At 44.3% G+C, this 14807-nt stretch overlaps 1 protein-coding gene across 2 annotated transcripts; it reads right to left on the bottom strand.

Annotated features, from left to right (window-relative positions):
- Positions 1 to 346: 346 nt before the first annotated feature.
- Akap4 (A-kinase anchoring protein 4) lies at positions 347 to 14563 on the bottom strand. 2 transcript variants are annotated; one of them, XM_070040454.1, is made up of 6 exons: positions 14432 to 14563; positions 11673 to 11768; positions 7637 to 7687; positions 6459 to 6560; positions 1242 to 3329; positions 347 to 686 (listed from the first exon to the last, which is right to left on the bottom strand). In XM_070040454.1, the coding sequence occupies exons 1-6, from the start codon at positions 14456 to 14458 to the stop codon at positions 531 to 533; spliced, it is 2520 nt and encodes an 839-aa protein (XP_069896555.1). In that variant the 5' UTR covers positions 14459 to 14563; the 3' UTR covers positions 347 to 530. The 2 variants fall into 2 exon arrangements, with proteins under 2 accessions (XP_069896555.1, XP_069896556.1); XM_070040455.1 differs by lacking the exon at positions 14432 to 14563 and adding an exon at positions 13213 to 13360 and having other exon boundaries at positions 348 to 686.
- Positions 14564 to 14807: the final 244 nt, after the last annotated feature.

Below are 14807 nucleotides of genomic sequence, written 5' to 3'. Positions count from 1 at the left end.
GGTGGCTCACCTGTAATCCAAGCTACTCAGGAAGCTGACAGGAGGATCATGGTTCAAAGCCAACACAGGCAGGAAAGTCCCTGAGACTCGTATCTCCAATAAACTACTCAGAAAAAGTTGCAAGTGGTGCTGTGGCTCAAATGGTAGAGCACTAGCCTTGAGCAAAAAGTGCTCAAGGACAGAGCTCAGGCATAGAGTTCAAGCCCCATGTGAGACAGAAGCCGTGTGTGTGTGTGTGTGTGTGTGTGTGTGTGTGTGAGAGAGAGAGAGAGAGAGAGAGAGAGAGAGAGAGAGAGAGAGAGAGAGAGAGAGAGGGAGAGAGAGAGAAAGATGACAGAATTTTTTTTTCTTTTTTTATTCACTATCTTGCCCAGCAGGGCACCCGATATTCGAGCAGTGCAACTGCTCAGATGTATTGGGCAATACAATTGCAGTTTGCTTGATGGTAGCAGTGGCTCCAGCTGGGGTGAAATGCTGCTAAGGGTGTGGGGTGGGGAGGAGTAAGATGGAGAGGAGTTGGAGTTCTCAGCTTACAGGTTGGCCAGCAGCCAATCTAGGAGTTGTTTTCTAGCCATGTTGCCCACGGCTTCATCTAGTTGGCGTTCCTTAGCAAATTTCATGACCTCTTGAAGAAGATCTCCTACACTATAACCTTTCTCCGCAGCTTTGGCTGAAACTTCAGGCAGCTGTGGAGAGAGCAGAGTTATAGCTTGAGTCATCAAGCTTTTTGGAAGAAGAACCTATCCCTTGCCTGCCCCCCTTTCTAGTTACCCTTGTCTCAGTTCCCCCATAGCCACCCATGATTCTAAAGGATTAAAGTGTGTCACAGATCCAAGAATGGATGGCATCCCTGTTCTTTTCCCTTGAGCCTTCTCTAGTGACATGTATCATTAATTCTTGTGTTTACCAGGTGTTATGTCCTTTAGTCTGTGCTGATTGCCATGTCAAGGTTTAGGGGTTACTGTTATTCTGTTCCCCTTAACAAAGCATGAGATTGATGGTAGGGAGGATTTGGCTCCTGGACTGAAAATAATGTGGCAAAGTGATTTTTATGGAGTCCATCTAATGCAGAAGGCAGCTGTGGGATGTGTGTGTGTGTGTGTGTGTGTGTGTGTGTGTGTGTGTGTGTGTGTGTGTGTGTGTGTGTGTGTGTGTGTGTGTGTGTGTGTGTGCTGTGCTGACCTTCCTACCCCTCTCATTCTATTCTTTTGTTCTTTCTTGTGCCTTGATCCATTGCTTACCTTCTCCAGTTGTCCATCTTCATCTCCCATGAAGTAGAGCATGGGCACATTAAACTGGGAAGCTGCAATCCATTGCAGTACAGCTTGGAGTTGTTTCTGCAAGTTGCTTGTTGAACACTGATTATTGACGATGACTTCTGGCCCACATGCATTTTGACAGTTCTGTGACACCCCACCTTCTTGACATCTGGAACTGCAGGCTTGTTCTTCTAGCTCAGCGAGAGCCCCATTGTTGCTATACTTAGCCATGATCAGGCAAAGTTTCATCACTGATTCTACCAGTTGATCTATAAATTGGCGGTTCATTTGTTTCATCCCACTGGCGAAATCTATATCTAGATTGTCCGGGCATTCCTCTTTCTCTGGTTTCTTGGAGGTACAAGCTTTGCTTGGTTTGGGTTCACAACGCTTACTCTCACCTTCACATAGTTCATCACAGTTAAAGGTGCTCTCGTTAAGAAGTTTCTGAATCAGTGACAGAACGATGTTTGACATGTCCATCTTCTGCGAATCTAACTGTTGATTTTCTTTGGCAGATGTAGATGGTCCACAATTGCCACGAGTTTCAAGATGTTTCATTGAGAGTGCTTTTGCACTTTGGTTACCTCCACACTTTTCATACTGGGCACTCTGGGCCATGTATGAGGAGCTAGGGCAATCTTCCTCACATGGATCTTTTCCCTTAGCCTGATGGGTCAGATGGTACTGAATCAGCATAAGGGCAGATACAATCAGGTCTTTAGCCAGTGAATCCGTGGAAGGGCTGATCTTCTCTCTTTTGTCTTCTTTACTAGGGCATATTTTGGGAGGCATCTTGATGGGGCATCCTTGTTTCTGATTCCACATATTCAGGCTTTCCTTGAGGATATGTTCGCTGACTCTCTCAGCACTGGTCAATGACTTGCATGGGTCTGGTTTTGTTCTACATTTATCTTTCCCTTTCATCTCAGCTTTCATAGCTGAGAATTCAAGGCTCTGATTCTTGCACTTCGGATCATTTGTCCCAGCTTTTAAAGTTGCATATGCCAGACTCTGAGATTTTGTCTCTTTTTTCTCACCAAGCAGGGCGCTGACGAGACGCTTCAGCATTGCTTCCATGATATCAGCAGCATTCTGTTTGCCATGATTGAAAAGATTCCTCTTGACAGCAGAAACAAAGTCTGAATCAGTCATGAGGACACCAGTTATGTTATGCAGGTTCTTCATGCAAGAATCAATCAGATCAGACACAATGTCCTTGGTGTGCTTTAACAATACCCTCTTTAGGACTACACAAGCTGGAATTGGTTTTCCACAGCTGTGTACCTTCAGAGTTTTCATAACAGAGACCATCATGTCTGATGCCACTTGATTTGCATAAACCATAAGCCCTTTACTGATGGAATCTGCAAATTCTTTACTATCTCTCGGGCACATCTGCTTTTCTCCACCTTTATTCTTGTTGGATAATTCGCTGTACAGAAAGGTTTTACGGCCACAATCCCGTCCCTCCTCTCCAGGTCCACGCATTTCTGCGGATGTCAATTCTACAGCCTCGTGGGCCATTTCAGAAGCAATCTTGCTAACAGCACTTCTAGGACTGATTTTCCCTTTATCTCCAGGGGGTGGAAATACTGAATGATGAAGGCATTTATTCCCACCTTCTAATTTGTCCTTGATTTCTTTACGGGCCATCTGGATCACCAGAGAAGACAACCGGTTGACATAAAAGGAAAGGTCATCCATAGAGCATTCCCCTTCAGAGGCATTACCTGTCCTCTGGCTGCTAGGAGATTTATTTGCAGGATTAGAGGGACTTTGGTTATTATTCGTGTTTTTGGCTGCTGTCATTTCTAGACGTAGGTTTTGAGGTCCATTGCCTATATAATCCATATTCAGTTGATCAGCATATACACTGTAGCAGTTCTCAGGGTTTATATGAGAATATTCTCCTTCTGTGTCTCCTATTTTATGTTTACAGCTAGAGGCTGAGGGACTTAGAGCATGTTGAAAACCCAAGGCATACTTCTGGAGATCATTGAGAAGCCAATTCAGGACACAGAGTGGATCAGAGGGAGCTTGTTTGAATAGGCATACTGAACCCTCCGTCTAAAAAATGAGAAGAATACCTATACATAAGGGTTTGGGTAGGTTTCTTCTTTCCCTTATTTTATTTAAAAGATTTGACTTTAGGGAATTTGCATGGGATATAACATCCAATTTTATACATGAATGTACAGCTGTTGGAAGTGGAGCTGTGACTCAAAATGGCTCAAAATGAACTCAGCACCCAGGCCCTGAGTTCAAGCCCTATTACCAACAAAAAAAGGAGTATATATGGTTGTTTACTTAACTGTATACAAGTGTTATCAGTGGGTTGAGTTCATGTATGTGTTTGTCACCATGTGGCAAAAATGCGCTAAATTAGCTACGTGCTGGTAGCTCATGACTATAATCTTGACTACTCAGGAAGCTGAGATCTAAAACTTGAGGTTTAAAGCCAGCACAGGCAGCAAAGTCTGTAAGACTCATAACCTCCATTGAACTACCAAAAAAATACAAATGGAGGTGTAGCTAAATTGTAGAGCTAAAGGATAGTGCCCAGGCCTTAAGTTCAAGCCCAAGTTCCTATATAAAAAAGTGTCAGTTGTGTGTACATGTGCATATCAATATAGCAATTTGTGTGTGAACATAATAGATTTGTAAATGAGTCCATCTGTATTGCTGGTGTGTGAAAGAGTGCCATTCTGTGTATGCATGTGCATATGTTTGACCATGTCTAATCAGGTGGAATAATGTGGTGATATCATTATACTTTGTACATGTCTACTGTATAGGCTAACATGTTTATGTTAATGTGTACCTTTGTACATGTCTGTGAACGTCAAAATTTGATTATGTATGTGTCTGAGTATGTAAATAAGGAAGTGTGGATTATCCATCATGACAATGTCTTCATGAATGTGTTATGGGTATATGGAAATTGGTGATTGTATAATGAATATGTGTATCAAATTGTGTGTCAGTTTATGCTACAGATTATGTCAGGGGTTCATGATTTGTATGTCACTGTTGAATGTTCCAGGGCCTTTAAATGTGTATGTGAATAAATGAATGTTATTTTGTGTCAATGTGCATCAATCTATCAAACAAGTATGCAGGTGTGTTAGTGAGTATATCACTTTAGGTAAGCTTGTGTGTATGCATTTCAGCATTATTGTGTATGACCATACGGACTTGCTGATATATACCTGAATTTGTATGGTTACCGTGTTTTCATTAAGGCTTATATGTGTTAGATTTATGTGTGTAGATATGTGTGTAGATTTATGCATTGTGTGCATGAATATGACTGAGTATTTATGTGTGTCATATGTGAGCATGTCACTCTGTATGTCTTTGTGTATGAATGGTCATTGTATTTAGATTTATTTTGTCCGTGCATATGTGTTTTGTAAATGTCACATGTAGTCAAGCATTTTCGTGTGTTTTTTTAATTAAGAAAGGTCCCACTATGTAGCCCAGGCTAGCCTGAAACTGGCTAGGCAGTCCAGGCTGGCCTCTCACTCATGACCTTCTTGTGCCACTACACTTAGCTGGATCACTATTTTTCATTGAGGACTTGAACTCAGGGCCTGAGTACTGTTCTTGAGCTTTCTTGGCTCAAAGCTAGCACTTTACCACTTGAGCCACAGCTCTACTTCTGGCTTCTTGGTGGTTAATTGGAAATAAGAGTCTCATGTGTGATAAAATCTCACAGGCTTTCCTGCTCAGGCTGGTTTCCAACCATGATCCTCAGATTTCAGCCTTTTGAGTGGGTGGGATTATTAAGTATGAGCCACCGGCGTCGTGGCACTAGATCATTTTTAAATAGTGTAAATGTATTATGTGTTTTAACTTTATGTACATTTATATTACATTTATTTCTGTGCTTTGTGACTGTATATTCATGTCTGGATAGATGTATTATGTATTATGTACACATCTTCAAAACATTATCAAGTACTGCTGCCCTCTCTACCATTCTATTACTTCATCTCCTCTTTACACTTAGATTTTGGAAACATGAGGTCATAAAGAGACCATCATTTTGTATATGAGCTTAAATTACAATTACGGTGATCTGAAATGGGCTGATAAAAAAATAAACACCAAATATAACATATGCCTTTATAAAGACCCTAAAATGGAGATCTGAACCAAACTTTTTTTTGGGGGGGGGTCCGGTTGTGGGGCCTGAACTCTGGGCCTGGGTGCTGTCCCTCAGCTCTTCAGCTCAAGGCTAGCGCTCTACCACTTGAGCCACAGTGCCACTTCCGGCTTTTTTCTTTTTTCTTATGTGGTGCTGAGGAATCGAACCCAGGGACTCATGCATGCAAGGCAAGCGCTCTACCACTGAGCCACCTTCCCAGCCCTGAACCAAACTCTTTTTGAATTAATGTTGTATAACTTGTTTTCTTCCTTGGGGAGGGCTACTATCCTCACTTTAAAGGTGTTTGGGACCAGAAATGTTTCAGTTATAGCATATGGACATTTAGACAGAGAACAGGAAAAAATGGACTCCTTTGCACTGAAGCTGAATATGTGCCAATACCAGCCACTCTAGGCTTGTGGGAATGTAAGTCTTCTTTCTTGTACTAGTGCCATCCTTAAACTAAAAGGCTAAAAGACAATTTGAAACTTATACAGAAACTAATGTATTTGGCGTGTCCGTGGCAGGCAAATCTGTTTGCTTCTAACTCAAAGCTGCTTTACAGCCTGAGTGATCCCTTGGACAAGAGGATGGGAACTAGATCCTTAAATTTTTCATTGTTATGGGTTCTCTGGAAACTAGGTATTACATTTTTTCATTGTTATGGGTCCACTGTGCTCTATGTTCCTCTTCCTTTTCTGGATTTTGGGCAATGTAGGACACACAACTCTCTTATAAGATTACATCCTTGTTAGGATAAAGAGTGGCAAGATTATGTTTGGAGTAAGTACCTAGAGATGAGGAGAGGGCAGTCTGAGACCCTGTGATTGATACATGCCATATTTTAAGTACCTAGGCGTTGAACTTACTGTATACATTTAGGTACCTGAATGTTGAACTTAGTCCTATATTGTCTAGAATGTCATAATATACAAATGGATGGTCTATTGAACAGTAGTTTTCTTACTATCTCTGAACCAGAGTTCTCAGACTCAATATTGGATCCTAGGAATTAGGAGTTATAGAATTGCAGAGGCTAAATCTACCTTAGATCGATCTTGTTTGTCAGTATCCTTGATCACGATAATTTCTTTTTCCTCCAGGTTTTCTAAATTTAAGTCACCTTCTGACCTGGAACCAGCAGCACCCTATGAAATTAAAGAGTTAATTTGTTACTCTTTGGTTGTACTGGGGATCAAAGGAGGGTCCTTGCACTAGCAAGACAAGCACTTTGACATTCTAAGCACTTATGTTAAAGGTGAGGTTTTTGTTTTTTGTTTTTTGTTTTCTGATCCTGGGCATTGTCCCTGACCTTTTCCAGCTCAGGCTAGTGCTCTAGCCACAGCTCTGCTTCTGGCTTTATTTATTTTTTGGTGATGAGTTGGAGATAAGTGTATCTCATGGACTTTACTGCTTGGGCTGACTTTGAACCTCTATCTTCAGATCTCAGCCTCCTAAGTAGCTAGGATTACAGGTGTGATGCCCAGTTTAAGGGTGAGATTCTTAGTTGCTCTTTGAGACTTTAGATCATGAATGTCATGCCTATTACCATTTTTTCTGCACAAGTGGTAGGCTTCTAACTGCTAGCTAGTCTTTGAAATTCCTTCTACAAAACAAAATCATCACTCCCCCAGACCCATATTCCCTTAGTCAACCATTCTTGGCTAGGTTGTATTTTTAAAAGTTTTTTCTCACATGCTATCTTCCATGCCTTTACAAAAAACCTTACCAGCTATTTAAGTTGCTTCTGAAATGAGATTTGGTATCAAGAGTGACAAAAGTCTGGGTACTGTTGGCTCATGCCTATAATCTTAGCTACTCAGGAGGCTGAGATCTGAGGATTATGGTTCCAGGGCAGCCCAGGCAGGAAAGTACATGAGACTTTTATCTCCAATTACCCACCAAAAAGCCAGACGTTGAGTTGTGGCTCCAGTAGTAGTGCACCAGCCTTGAGTGAAAAAGCCAAGGGACATTGCCCAGGCCCTGAATTCAAACACACACACAGACACACACAGACACACACACACACACACACACACACACACACACACACACACACACACATCTCAATAAATTCAGAACCAGGGACTCTAAACTCATAAAAAATAGTGGCCTTCTTCCTGAGTTTCCACCATCCTTCTGTCCTCTGATACAACTTTCCCCTTTCCTAATACTTCCTCAGAAGTTTCCCACTCCCCTTCAACATTGAGCAGAAAATACCCACCTTGGAGTCTTTATCTTCCACATTCAAGGTGGACACATCCACGAAGCATATCTGCATCAAATTAGGAGGATCAATTTATATCAAACTCTAGAGAAAGTCCATAATTTCTCCTTTTTGGAGGTGATAATGCTGCTTACCTCTTGGAATTCTTTTTGCAGAATGTGACAAATGCAAGTACTTAATGAACATTAATATTGGGAGTATTAATAGACAAACAGAATCCTAGCATTTCCTAAATGTGAACACCAACTTGATGTAGAAAGGTCCAAAACACAATATCCTGTTGTGAACCCTGAGAAGTGAAGTGCCTTGCCTAAGAAACATAAACCCAGCTTGTATTAGAGCTTGACTTACTGAGAAACAATGATATGTAGTACTTTTCTTTCTTTTTTTTTTTTTGGTCCGGTTGTGGGGCCTGAACTCTGGGCCTGGGCACTGTCCTTCAGCTCTTCAGCTCAAGGCTAGCGCTCTACCACTTGAGCCACAGCGCCACTTCTGGCTTTTTTCTTTTTGCTTATGTGGTGCTATGGTATCGAACCCAGGGCCTCAGGCATGCAAGGCAAGTGCTCTACCACTGAGCCACCTTCCAGCCCCCAGGACTTTTATTTTTCTTGTGCCAGTCTTAGGGCTTGAACTCAGGACCTGGGCACTATCCCTGAGATTCTTTTATCAAGGCTAGCACTCTACCACTTGAGCCACAATGCCATTTCTGGCTTTTTCTGAGTAGTATACTGGAGATAAGAGGTTTTTCTGCCTGGATTAGCTTCAAACCATGATCCTCAGATGTCAGGTTCCTGAGTAGCCACCAGTAACCCAATAATATGTAATATGAAAATAGAGAGGATTTCTGGCTGTAGGGGTGTGGCTCAAGTGGTAGAGTGCCTGCCTAATAAATGTGAAGCCCTAAGTTCTAATCCCAGTACTACCAAAAAAATTTTTTTGGGGGGGTACTACATTAATATCTGTGCTTAATAGGTACATTTTCCTAGAATATCAAGACTGGTATTATGGATAATATTGCTAAGGGTGATGGCTATTTTTAAGATGTAAATCAATTTTAAAATCATTGAAAAAACATCCATGAATTAGTATATGGATGGTTCTTTAACATCCTAAAATTGTGAAGCACTAAGTAAATCATGAACTTTGGGAACTATAAGTATGAAGCATGTGAAGTACTTTGCCATCCTCAGGGGTCCTAGTATAACTTACTGGTAGCTAGGCATTATGACATACTGTTTAAGCCAATTACTAGGCAACCTCCACTTGGCTCAGCTCCCTCTCCCCTAAAACCTCTCCTTTTCCTCAGGACTCTCCATTCCATCAGGCCCTCTTCACCCCTCAGGTCCCTTCCCTTCTCTCACTCCCTTCCCTCCCTCCCCTTAGGCCCCTCTTTCCCCTCGGACCCCTTCCTTTCTCCCCAGGCCCACCTCGCAGGCCACTCCTTCTCAGGCCGCACCCCCTCCCCTCAAGGCTCCAGCCTTCACTTAGACCTCCCCTTCCTTTCTCCTCAAGCCCCCTTTTTCAGGCCTCTCTCCCCCTCTTCAGCACTTTCCCCTCTGTCCCCTTCCTCCCCTCAGGTCCTGCCTTCTCTGGCCTCCTATTATCAAACAGCTACCTCCCCTTCAGGCCCCTCCCTTCCCTCAGACCCCTCCTTTCTCAAGCCCCTCCCTTTACTCAGCCCTTCCTTTTCCCTTGGTTCCCCTTAAGCACTTCCTTCCCTCATCCTTAAGCCCCTCCCATCCCTTCCACCTTAGGACCTCTTTCAGACTCTCCCTTCTCCTCAAGGCCCCCCTTTCTCAAGCTTCTCCTTCCCTTCTCTTAACCACCACTCCCCTCAAGTTCCTTCTTTCCTTCAGGCCCCTACCTCCCCTAGACCCCTCCTCCATTTTCCTTAGCCCCCCCCTCCTTATCTCAAGCTGCTTCCTTCGCTCAGGACCCTTTCTTCCCTCAGACAAATCCTTTCTCAAGCCCTTCCCTTCCCTCTGGTGCCTCTCTTTCCTCAGGCCCCAACCTTCTAAGCTCTTCCTTATCTCAAACTGCTGCCTCCCTTCAGGCCCCTCCCTCTCCTCAGGCCCCTCCTTACCTTAAGCCCCTTCCCTCCCTCGGCCCCTCCCTCTCTTCAGGCCCCTCCTTGTATTAGGACCCTCCCTCCCCTCATGCCCCTTCCCTCAGGAGCCCTTTCCCCCAGGCCCCCTTCGCTCAGGCCCCTCCCTCTCCCCAGGCCCCTCTTACCTTAGGCAACTCTCATCAGGCCCCTCCCTTCCCTCAGGCTCCTCTATTCCTTAGGCCCTTCCCTCAGGCCTCTACTTTCCTTAGGCTCCTCCCTTCTTCAGGCTCCCTTCCCTCAGGGCCTTCCTTTTCCTCAAGTCCCTCCCACCCCTGCCCCTCCCACCCCTGCCCTCCCACACCCCATAGGCTCCTCTCAGGCCCCTCCCTCTCCTCCAGCCCCTCCCTTCCTTAGGCCCTTCCCTTCCCTCAGACCTCTACTTCCCTTAGGCTCCTTCCCTTCCTCAGGCTCCCTTCCCTCAGGGTCTTCCCTTTACTCAAGTCCCTCCCACCCCTGCCCCTCCCACCCCTTAGGCTCCTCCCCCTTCTTTAGGCTCCTCCCTCCCAGCCCCTCCCTCAGGCCCCTCCCTTCCCTTAGGTTCCTCCTTCCCTTCAAGCCCCTCCACCCCTTAGGCTCAGGCTCCTCCCTTCCCTTAGGCTCCTCCCTCCCCTCAAGCCCCTCCCTTTCACTCATACCCCTCCTTTTCCTCAGGCCCCTCCCTTCCCTTAGGCTCCTCCCTCCCTTCAAGCCCCTCCCTTTCAATCATACCCCTCCTTTTCCTCAGGCCCCTCCCTTCAAGCCCCTCCCTTTCACTCATACTCTTCCTTTTCCTCAGGCCCCTCCCTTCCCTTAGGTTCCTTCCCTTCCTTCAAGCCCCTCCCACCTCTTAGGCTCCTCCCTCCCTTCAAGCCCCTCCCTTTCACTCATACCCCTCCTTTTCCTCAGGCCCCTCCCTTCCCTTAGGTTCCTTCCCTCCCTTCAAGCCCCTCCCACCTCTTACGCTCCTCCCTCCTTTCAAGCCCCTCCCACTCCTTAGGCTCCTCCCTTCCCTTAGGCTCCTCTCTCCATTCACCCCTCCTTCCTTCCCTCAGGCCCCCTTCCTTCAGGCCCCTCCATTTCCTCAGGCCCCTTCCATCTCTTAAGCTCCTCCCTCCCTTCAAGCCCCTCCCTTTCACTCATACCCCTCTTTTTTTTTTTTCCCCTCTTTTTTTTTGTCGGTCGTGGGGCTTGAACTCTGGGCCTGGGCGTTGTCCCTCAGCTCTTCAGCTCAAGGTGAGCGCTCTACCACTTGAGCTACAGCGCCACTTCCGGTTTTCTGGTGGTTTTATTGGAGATAGGAGTCTGACGGTCTCTCCTGCCCGGGCTGGCTTTGAACCGCGATCCTCAGATCTCAGCCTCCTGAGTAGCTAGGATTACAGGCGTGAGCCACCAGCGCCCGGCTTCATACCCCTCTTTTATCCTCAGGCCCCTCCCTTCCCTCTGGTACCTCTCTTCCCTTAGGCTCCTCCCTCCTTTTAAGCCCCGCCCCCTCAGGTCCCTTCCATCAGGCCCCTCCTTTCCCTCAGAACGCTCCTTTCTCCTCAGGCCCCTCCCTTCCCTATGGTCACTCCTTCCTCTCAGGCCCCTCTCCCCGCAGGCCCCCCCTCCCTCAGACCCCTCCTCTTTCCTCTCATGCCCCTCCCTTCAGCATCCACCCTCCTAATGCCCCCTCCCTGCCATCTCCCCTTCCCCCCTTGACCCCTCCCCTTCAGGCCCCTCCTGAGAGTCCCCTCCCCAACTCCATTACATCACTCCTCATTCTGCCCCTCCCCTGATTCATCCCTGTGTGATGTATATGCATGCTGGTCCCTGGAAGATTTTACTGAGCTTAGTTGCTTGAAGAAATCACTGTATTGGCCTCTATGAATTTCTTGTACTCCACTATTTCTGTATCAATAAACCAATTTTTTCTACTCCTTGGTAGGCATTGGTTTGTATAGTACTTACCACTTTTCGTTCCTGATCTTGTTGTCCTTTGGGGCTGTAAAGATCTACCTTGCAAACGCCCCTGCGGCTATGTAACCAATCGATATCATCAGACATCTGCAAAGAGGAAAAAAAATTGAAATAGTTATATATGGTTTATGGAAATGGGGTCAGTGTGGATAAAGCTCTTTGAAAAGGCTCCTAAGTTCCACCTCTGTTTTATATAGGCTTGATCTAAGAACTATAGGGAAGGGTGTGAGCAGTAGGGAAAGACACAAACATTTGAAGTTGAGGCACCTAATCATTAAAACTTTTACCAAAATTTGTGGCTTCTTTTTGTGTAGACTTACCACACCAAGCATTTTGAGCCATGAGGGTATCTCACTGACTTGAGAGAACACCAGTTAGGAAAAGTGGTAGACTGGGAAGAAATTAAAAAGACTTTGGAGATTATATTTAGTAATTCACTTCTACCCAATTCCATAATGAAATCTCAACAGCCTACCTTTCTTCACCCATTTGAGTACCTTCAAAGGGTAAAGAGCTCATTTTACCCCTTTAATTGTGGTTAATTGCAGCTCAACCAGTCTCATTACAGTAAGTGAAATTAGGGCAAATATCTATAAGAAGTCAATCAGGACCATTGGAAAGACTAAGGTTAATTAATGAATTCTTTCCAAGCACAGAATGAGGTTCTGAATACCAAGAAAATTTAATCTAACAGTCATAAATGTACCACCAAGAAATAATTAGCTTAAGGAAGATCAAACCTTGATTCCCAAGAATCAAGTTAAGTTGTAGAAAGAAAAGAAAAATATCTGCCAACTTCCTTCCGCTTCCTCCTAACTTGGTCTGGAGCTAAAAGTAAAAAGAAGCCAGAAATAGAATTTTATTATGTAAGACCAATTAAGAACTAAGTAGACTTGTTTTAGTATCTGGGGCTTGAATTTCTTTGTAGAAATCAACAAGAAAAACCCTTCCCCCCCCAAGTATCAGAGCTGTTGAATCCCATCCCCTATATATTCCATTCCCCCTAACTTCCCTCAAAATTTAAATTTCATTTTCTTTTAGTTTTCAAAATGGTCTCATGTTTTCTTCTTCCTTTCCTCTTCTCTCCCTCAGTTGCCTTTCCCTCCCTCCCTTCTTTTCTCCCCCTACCTCTGTTCTTTTTCTAGTCCTCTCTCTCCTTTCTCTTCTTTTCCTTTTCCTTCACTCATCCTTTTCCTTATTTTCTCACTTCGGTTACACTTTTATAACAGTTATCCCCTAATGACCTTTTTTTTTTCTCATGAAAATGCTACATACCCTTACTACTTGGCTAACCCCAAGATGTTTTGGGATTTCCCTTCTAGAAATTCTACGAAATCAATCTTGAGAAAGTTATACAAAAAGGCTTCCCATTCCTTCCGGTGAAGGAATTATCTAGTGTTAGTTTTTAAAGAGCAAGTGAACACTGGCCTAGAGAAAGAGGGAGCAAAGAGGTCCCTCATGTGATTTGAAGTCAATTTCAATTCAAATCTTAAAAAAAACCTATAAAATGTAAAATGTATCAACTCATTACCTTGATAATGAAGTTCTTTAGGACTTTTGGCTGAAATTGTGCCACCCAGAAGGGAGATGAGCCCCTTTAGATGGAACTGGGCTGTGCCAAGTTCTTGGGCACCTGTAGCTGGCTTCCACCCCCGTCAGCTGTTGGGCCAGACTGAGGGCCCAGCCTGATCTCTGCTGGCTTTAACCCTGGGGTATGTCATGAGGTTTGTTGGGTCACAATGTTGATGCTATAGCAACCTGAGCCAAGGTGTGGCATGGTGGCAAATTCAGTAACCTTTTCATATCTAAATCACACCAGGCTGCCTGCTTAGGACACACTTTTTCCCACCATGTCTAGAAGAGTACAAACATTCTACAGTTCAGAATGTTATAAGATCACTCATCCCTTTCCTTTATTTCTAGCCTCAAGGAAAATCTAATTGCATCAATTATATATTTTTCACATATTTTCTACCAGTCCTTTATCAATGAAAGTATTTTTACAGTTTAGATTATTTCTCTTAATTTCTCAGAGTTGACAAAAGAGATTTTACTTTTATATTGGAATAGAAATGTTGATCAAAGTCTAGTTTAGATATCACAAATAAAATGAAAACAAAGTTGGAAGCTGCCTAAGCAACTTTTGTGATTTCACCTCATCATTAAGATACCCGCTTTGGCCAGGCATGATGCTACATGACTGTAATCTGTTATTCTGGAGGCAGACAGAAGAGGATCATGGCTCAAGGCCAGCCTGGGAAAAGGTTAGTGAGAGAATATCTCAAAAACAAGTTGAGTGTGGTGGTGCATGCCTAGGATTTAGCTACTCGGGAGGTGGATGATCATAGCCTGATGATGGCCTAGGCAAAAGTGTAAGAACTTACCTGAAAAACAAACGAAAAATAAAAGGCCTGGGGCATGGTCCAAGTGGTACAGAAGAGTTTGAGGCCCAGAATTCATTTCCCAGTATCTATTCCCCCAAAAGATACCCCTTTAATTTTATTTTTTGGGTCCGGTCGTGGGGCCTGACCTCTGGGCCTGGGTGCTCTCCCTCAACTCTTCAGCTCAAGGCTAGCACTCTACCACTTGAGCCACAGCACCACTTCTGGCTTTTTTCTTTTTGCTTATGTGGTGCTGAGGAATCGAACCCAGGGCCTCAGGCATGCAAGGCAAGTGCTCAACCACTGAGCCACCTTCCCAGCCCAAGATACCCCTTTAACTGGTAAAAAGAAGTCATGAGATGTCCCTACCTTTGTAGTATCACAGAGAGAAATCATGATATTTAGATGGTGTTTTCTGATGATTTGGATGCTGCGATGACCCTTCCAGTTTGCCTCAAGATGTTAGTTAGATCTTTCTTCAACTCTCCATATTCTCCTAAAGGCTTAACTGCAAGCTGCTACTAGATTTTCAACTTCATGACATCACTGTCTCCATAGAGGATAGTGACAGCATAAAGTCATGGGCTTTAATCTTCTAGTTGATTTAAGTGGTCTAGCATGCTCTGACCTTCACTAGATGTATGTATCCCAGAAAAAGGCTAATCCTGTTGGGCCAAGGTCTTGAGAAAACTTAAGCTCCTTTTACTGTTTTCCACTTTCGTTAATGCTTATGGTTGGTTACAGT

The sequence above is a fragment of the Dipodomys merriami genome, unplaced genomic scaffold (assembly GCF_024711535.1).
Source record: "Dipodomys merriami isolate MVZ:Mamm:240054 unplaced genomic scaffold, mDipMer1.0.p SCAF_3, whole genome shotgun sequence".
NCBI lineage: Eukaryota > Metazoa > Chordata > Mammalia > Rodentia > Heteromyidae > Dipodomys > Dipodomys merriami.
The sequence above is the reverse complement of the archived record's forward strand: the minus strand, read 5'-3'. Positions and strand labels throughout refer to the sequence as shown.